General features: G+C 42.2%; 1 protein-coding gene across 1 annotated transcript in view; it reads right to left on the reverse strand.

Annotated features, from left to right (window-relative positions):
* Positions 1-860: 860 nt before the first annotated feature.
* The window catches only part of rell1 (RELT like 1), a 21,470-nt gene continuing 14,593 nt past the window's right edge, over positions 861-7,737 (reverse strand). The window contains exons 6-7 of the mRNA XM_031851030.1: positions 5,709-5,841; positions 861-5,014 (exon numbers count right to left, since the gene is read on the reverse strand). Coding sequence (XP_031706890.1) covers positions 4,979-5,014; positions 5,709-5,841 — 169 coding nt within the window. The 3' untranslated portion in view covers positions 861-4,978. The remainder of the gene's footprint in view (positions 5,015-5,708; positions 5,842-7,737) is intronic.

A 7,737-nucleotide genomic window follows, 5' to 3' on the forward strand; every position in this document is an offset into this window, starting at 1 on the left:
AGGATCTGCTGTGGAGTTCCGGCTTAATCAAACCAGTGACTCATCTTTTCATCAACACACCGTTTCAGCGTGAAAACAACGGCGCCGAGCTCGGCTTGTGCGTCACCATGATCACTTTGATCCTTCAAAGATACACAGAAAGGTAGATTACGTGTAGGTGGATAGGGATACATAACATCTGGGGATTTGTTTTGGCACGAGTAGAAAGGTATGAAGATTGAAAATAAGTGAAGGGATGAGCATTAAAACCTTATATGTGAAGAATAATAACTACGGAGATCACATTAAACCACACTACCATGTTGGTTTGTGACTTCTTCAAAATAGGAGTCAGGTAAAAACCTTCCATCTTTAATTTTTGTTCTCCTTCCGCCTCGTGTTGTCATAATGACAGTGCACTTTGGGATTTATCTGAAAGGCATTAAGAGAGTTGTATGAGCTATAGAGAAGCATTTAACTCTGGTATTGATCTATTTCTTTCTACTGTCAACATGCTCCATGAAAAGACCAAAATGAAAAAGTGACTTTCAATCATCTCGATCCTTTTTTTTGGGGGGGGGGGGGACACAAATCTTGAAAAACAAAGCCTTTGGTCTTTCAGATATTGAACGAAAAACGCCACGCTTCCATTCTTCAGACCTTCATCGGGGCAAATGTTTGACGGAGGGGGAATCTCAAGGCTTATAATGACGTCAAATAGCGCGCACTTGTGTGCCGGAGCTTGCAAGTACACGTGGGAAATGTGGTTCGCGATCACAGTTCCCAAAGGCATGAAACTGAAAATACATAAATGAAGGCAGCAGTCAACAATCTAAACAATAGCAATACATAAGAGAAGTAGTCATCTGCAGTTTGTGGGATGTATCCGTGGAGCTTCATATGAGCTTTGGGCAACAGCAACTATGAACTACATTTTCCATCTATATTGGCACGAACACGCACAAGTGTGCTGTGTTTGACGTCATTATTTGATGGATGATTGTCTAAAGTCTGACACCTTTGCGTCTTGATTAAACACCTGGATGCCTTCCTTAATGTGCCTAATTACTTTTTAAAGATTTTATGTTTTTTTGGTATTCTCAGTATTGAATTAAAAAACACATCAATGAGCCACAATGTGAGGTTTCACGTATTTCATTTGACGTCATTGTAAGATCAGAGGTTTGATTTTTAGCAGGATAGCTGCATTGATGGTTTTGGTCTTTTCATGGAGATTGTTTTTAATATATTACCAGACTTATTACCCTTTAATATTTGAACTTAATTGAAAGCAGGATAATCACAAAAAAAGGGATGTGCATGTATAATTGCCGCTTGTGTGTGAGGGACAAAAAACAGAGTGAATGAACCATGACATCCCTGTATGAAAGCAGGAAATGGAGTTCACCTTTCGATCTTGTTTCCCATTATATAAATTACCTCTCACTGCTGCTGTCATCCCAGTGACTCGCGGCAATCAATTCACCTCACCGCACCTCAAGATAACAGCACAAAAGTAGTTTTGCGACAAGCTAATTTGTGCCACAACCTGCTGCACGTTGAATGTAAATGGAGGCAAATAAAGAGCACTTGTGTGTCAGATTCCTTCATGTTGTCTTCATTAGGTCCATTCGGCAGCCGACTGTAGACAGTCCCCCGAGGTGTGTGCGCCTGGTATGTTTGTTTTTCTCAAGGCTTTGTTGGAGTTAATGATGTCACCCTTAATTGTGGCACACACACACACACACTTCCTTGTCTCAGGGGAATTGCAGGACTGTATTTAAAGAGGAAATATCCACGTGAAACTGGATTATTCTACCGATTCTTTCCGCCCTGAAACCCCATTAATCAGTGTCAACATTAAATGGTATCTTTCCACATTAAAACGTCTGAGAAAAAATAGCCCACCTGGTTTGGGATTTGGCCCTGGAAATTGGCTAATGTGTTCTCTCTGGTTAAATATTAAACCTGGAAACTGAAGTAACAAAGCTCAAAGCTGGGGTAGGGTGGATACTTTTGGCGTCATTGGGTAAAAATTCCACAACAACTTTCAGGCTTTAGAAGCTCTAGCCTGTGACGGCAGACTTTGGCCAATCACAGGTCACTTCAGAGAGAGGGCTTTACTGTTGACAATGCACGTGCACATCCCTCCGATGGGAGCCGGATTCAACGGTGAAATATCCTGCAGGAAAGTTGCTATTCCAGCATTGCCAAATTATTATCAAAAAGAGATTCTGACAACAGAGATGGAGAAGATGTTGACTTTTAGCAGCATTTTCCCTTGCTTTTCCAGAAAACTGCCTACTCTGCAGTACCACTTGAATTACAATCTGTTGAAAAGGTTATTACAGTAGGGAAGTAGAGTAGATCATTAGCTAAAAAAAAATAGGCAACAACCTGCAAGCTGCTGGTCACACCAGACCAACTGTGGACATAGTAGCAAAACCAGTGAGTGTAATGATTGCTAGGAGTTCAACTTTTGTCCTATTTGTGCTTTCAGGAGTTACACAGTGCTGCTTTAACTCTGGTTAAGATACTGCGTAAGCCCTTTTCCAAGTTATTGCCGACATGCGTAAAAGCACACTGGAAACACACTATTTGAGTCAAAGAAAGGCAGTGAGCCATTCTAGAAGGTCACTGCGTTTACGGGACCTGATGTAGTTCAGAAGGTGTTAAACATTGACTAGACTTCCTCCCTCTGGTACCAAATATTTCCCTAAAAAAATATTCCCTACCTGAGCCAGAGCTCCATCCTCTTGGCTGATATCCAGGGACAAAGATAAGATGCGGGGCACTTAGCCCGGCATCGGCCTGGGAACCCTGTCGCCTGGAGGCCTGAATAATTCAGAGCCCGAGATAAATTTACTGCTTATGAAGTCATGCAAAAGAGACGGAACGGAGCTTTAATATTATCTATACCGCTTTTATATGCATACCTTATTTCCCTGAGGGTAATTTTTGGCGGCTTTAATGGAGTGTGAGGAACTTTTCATAACACTGGGGACACCCTCACCCGGAGACAGAGAGAGAGAGCTAAAGTAAACACGCATGCATGCAACTGGAGTCAATATTTACACCGGCATCTCGTGCTGCTTATTCATGTCCTGCACTGTCAACCGCATCCGTCTGACAGGTTTAAAACCCCTAGCTTGCCTCTGTTTTGTGTGTGTTTATGAAAGGCAGGTTTGCATTGAGCTTGCAGTCATGGGTGGGTGTGGTGACGTCTCCTTGTGTGTTATCAGGGTTGTGGTTTTTTCCACTGCATGTTAATGTTTTGAGTCAATCCTCCCTCCAGCGCTGTCAAGTGACACCAGCGGCAGCCATATGTCTCTCAGAAAACTTGTTTAATCGCATCCTTTGCTGGTAAGAGAAGTTAATTTTGGTTATTCACTAAAATGGTTAACAGATTTTTATCTTTTTTTTTTCTGGTCGTCTATTGTAAAAGGTCAGAAACTTCTGTATCCTCCGTGAGTGAACCGGATAAGACTCGGAAGGTCAAGAGAAGACAAAACAAGTCAAGGATTGTTAAAGCTGGAAACATCTCTCCATCTCATCTCCATTAACTGGAAATAATATGATAGAGAGCCCGAGGTCGTCAGACTATACCTGGTCGAGATGAATAAGACAAATCATCTTTTCAATTACGCCGCGAAAAACGGCCCGAGAAGGAGCGAGGAGGGCGCAGACGTGAGAGAAGGAGATGAGAAAGAATAGAATATGAAGACAGATGGTTCACTCGCATGAGTGAGGAGAGGGAGACGATAACCCGCACGTTAGCGGAATACTAGTAGTATACAACAATGACAACAATAAAGCTAATTATTTATGGTTTGACATGCGTTAGTCCTCTTTATTTCTTTTATTATACAAGGATAGAAACACAGCAAACCAAAATATAAAACACGTATTTATTATTTTATTTTTTTTAAAGAAATTAGGCACAATGAAATGACATGTGAAATGACAAATGAAAAAAGACATGCCTAAAATTATATGTTTTGATCAAGATTTGGGGGAAACGATATATTTGGATGTTCATGAGAGTCTTTAAAAGGTACTTTAGTATCGCACTTCCATAAAAGTACTCACATTAGACCGATTTTTTTTAAAAGGGTGATTAATTAAACTTAAAGCCTGAGATATAATGACTTGTACTTTTCTTAGTCCTACATTTCCCACAATGCATCTTTTCATAAGACATTCTCTGTCTGGTAACGTTGAGACCAGAACAAAGCTAAAAGAAGAGTGAACGCCGCAGCTCACCAGGAGGTCATGAAAGCTAATGTTGCTCAATGTCTGCTGGATGTTTAAACAGGCAAATGTTTGCCAACACATTAGCCGAAAACAACTTTATGTTTATGTTACTATAACTTGTTAAAAAACTAAAATTTAAAATAAACAGGATTTAGATATTTACTTATACGTAATTGACACATGGGAAATAAGAAATAGAAAATCTGGTACGAGACCTTGAAGGGTGGTGCAGACTGACCGGTCTCAGGATGCAGGTTTAAGCGTCCAATTTAATCTCAGACTGGCTGTGTGCGTCTCTGGGGTGTAGTTCGATCAACTAACTGACTGATGAGCTACAAAAATTCTGGGTTACCTTTCCACATACAAAAACATATGTACACACATCATCGGCATATTGAGCAACAAGACCTTAGTTCATCGGGAAAGCCCCGGTCCAGGCTTCCTTGACATTAAGCAGCCGCCGTGCCTAAACGCCAATGAGTAAGGCACTATTGTAAATCTATTTTGAGAGGAAATAGAGTGTATCTCACATTCTTCATTACTGCTTGTGAAATAACTGGCTGGTGCAACTGTAATGTCACTCTCGCCACCGTCGTCCTCATCCTCAGCAGCACGTTTGGCTCCCCGTGGAGCAGGAATGTGGAGGGGACAACTCCCCTGGTGGACTTCACTCCTCCAGCGCTGATGTTTGAATGTTCTTGTTTTGTCCAGGTGTTGTCTTCTCTCCTCTGGATCCTCCAGACTGCTATCGGTTCTCTTTGTCCAAGTTGTCCGTCTGTTCCTGGAGAAGGACGTAATCTTGATTTAATACAGAAATGAATCTTTGATAATCTTCAGATTGGGTGTGTTCTCCCATCAGGTTTGTTGCCTTTCTAAAACAGCCAACGGAGGCCGTTTACGATCACCTGGAGCATCGCAATTTCATAACCAGAGTTCCTGTGATAGTAAACAGAAAACCACAGGCTGGAGGCTAATTATTGCTTCGGTTGGGATATTTCAGTAGCTCTTTTATCATGAATATTTCAACACGCATTTAGCTATAATCACACTAACTTTACATAATACTACACACAGCTGAATCTACTGCATCACTGTGTCACCAATACGATGTCGTTTGTGACATCCGTCAATTAGGCAATCGCCCAAAAATGAATCGGCTACTATTTTGATAATTGATTCATCATTTAAGCCGTTTTTCAGGAAAATAAAAACGATAATTCTCTAGTTTCCAGCTACAGACTCAACAACAACATTTGTCGACTGATGCGTAAGAAAGGCAGAACGTCACCAGGAAGTGAACATGCCCGTTATTAAAAGAGCACAGACAAGCAGGTATACACACACATCATTTTGCACGCACACATAAGCAACATTTATTTATACACAGGGTGTGTGTGTGTGTGTGTGTAAGCGTGGAAGAAGACGGAAGTGGAGAGAAAGCAGGACACAGGTGAAGAGGTTTCGAGGATACAGACCTGCTGGGACTCTGACGTCGTCCGGCTCTTGGGCTCCAGCGCCGTGGGAGACGAGGGAACGCTCCCATTAGAGTCCATTATTAGCAGCGTCCGCCTCTCCCGGGTCGGTTTTTCACACTTCGTCACCCGGAACCTGAGAGGAGACAAAAAAAAAAATGAAAGGTTTTTTTTTTTTTGCAGTCTGGGAAATGAGACCCGAGGTCTCTCGCACAATGCAGAGGTGGCTCATTAAAACAAATTGCTGCTCTTATGGTGTGAGGAAAGCTCTGGCTGAAATGTAGCTGTTGGACTCTTTCAAGAAAGTTCTTTTTAAAGAGTATTTTTCCAGGTCAGAATAAAATAGAACACAGCTGCCCCTCTCTGCTGCTGTTTTGTTCACTTGGTGAATGGTATATTTACATCATACGTAATATAAATAACCCGCAGAAAATAGTCCTGTAATGAATAAACTCAGTGGGTGTCTGCTATTCTCATCTGTGCCACAGCGGGCATCCGCCTCCGTCTCTTCTCACTGATAATACACAAACAAACACACTCCCTGTGACAGAAACTTTACACCTCCCTCATCCACCCACCCACTCAAAGGCACCTGTGCACACACACACACACACACACACACACACACACTACCAAAGCTTTAATTAAATCAGCAAATGAATATTCGTATCCAGGTCATGCTGACCCTCTGCGTACGCAGCCATTCATCTGGGTGTGCAAATGAAAAGCTACCTCTCTGCATCCCAATGAGCTCGTAGCGGAGCATTAAGGATGAGGAGGGCGCGGCGGGGACAAGGCTGAACGCCTTCCTGGGTTCACTGCTGGACTGAGAAATGTTCTCTTTACTATAAACATGTTGAACACAGTTTTATAATGGTAGCATTCTTCCGGGGTCTATTTCGAAATGTGGAGTTTTTGTTTTTAAAGCCCTTTGAAACACTGGAGAGCAATGAGAAAGTGTCCAAGGCCATCTTTAATACAAATGAAATACCTTAAATGATTGGAGGAAACAATGTTTTCTTGAATTCACAATCCTTTTTCATACTATTTATTGTCTGCATTGGTTTTTCAACAGCAGCCATTCAATACATTCAGTAATTATCGCTCTATCCAGAAGCTTTCATTGTTAGTGGTGGAGTCCGCCATTCCCGTGTCGTATTCAGATTGCCTCCACGAGCGCGAGGGAGTCACAGGAATCGGATGCAGGCGTGTTTCACTGTCAACTCTCTTTACACTGCGTCAAAGTTACTACCGATGCAAACGGAACATCCTGTTACAGCTGCTTCACATTAAAAGCGTTGAACTGGCAAAACATTGTGTGGCTTTTATTGTGAAGCAGCCACATGAACGGCATGTCCTCTCAGCAGTTTGTACTTTCAATAAAGAGATTACATTTCCAAGGACTGAGCCATCTAAATGAAGAAAGCATTGCATGATGGGAGCACCAGAATCCATTTGAAATCCAACAAAAGGTGTTTGCAAAAAAGGCTACATTTAGACAGTATAACCAGACACATTAGGCCGTTCTCTGTAGCCATCACGGTCTCGGTTAGGGGAGGACCTCTCTAGTTGAATGTGTTTTTTAACAGGGGCTGTTGCCATGGAGCAGCGGATCCGCAACACGGGTTAACCTCTGACATTTTGCAGAAACACCCAACCCGGTCTGAACCCTGCAGCATCTGTTTTCCCAGGCTTCACCCAGACTGTTCACATGTGCATTTTCCAGGTCACTGGTCTGGTGCCGAAGTGCACGGCAATCTCAGTCGATGTAATTAGGTGTGGAGCTTTTTTTGGGGTTAATGTTTGATTGTTAGTGTGCAAACGAATATCTAATATGCCTCTGGGGGCAAAGTGTTTTAATTGATATCTGCTCATCAAAGCACCTTGTCTGGTATGATTCTAAGACATTTTGGAGGTAAGAAATGAATTGTATAGGAGCAATGAAAACTCTATTTTTCCTTGACTTCGACACACACACACACACACACACACACACACACACACACACACACACACACACACACACACACAC

Source organism: Anarrhichthys ocellatus, unplaced genomic scaffold (genome assembly GCF_004355925.1).
Source record: "Anarrhichthys ocellatus isolate YVR2014 unplaced genomic scaffold, GSC_Weel_1.0 scaffold11, whole genome shotgun sequence".
NCBI lineage: Eukaryota > Metazoa > Chordata > Actinopteri > Perciformes > Anarhichadidae > Anarrhichthys > Anarrhichthys ocellatus.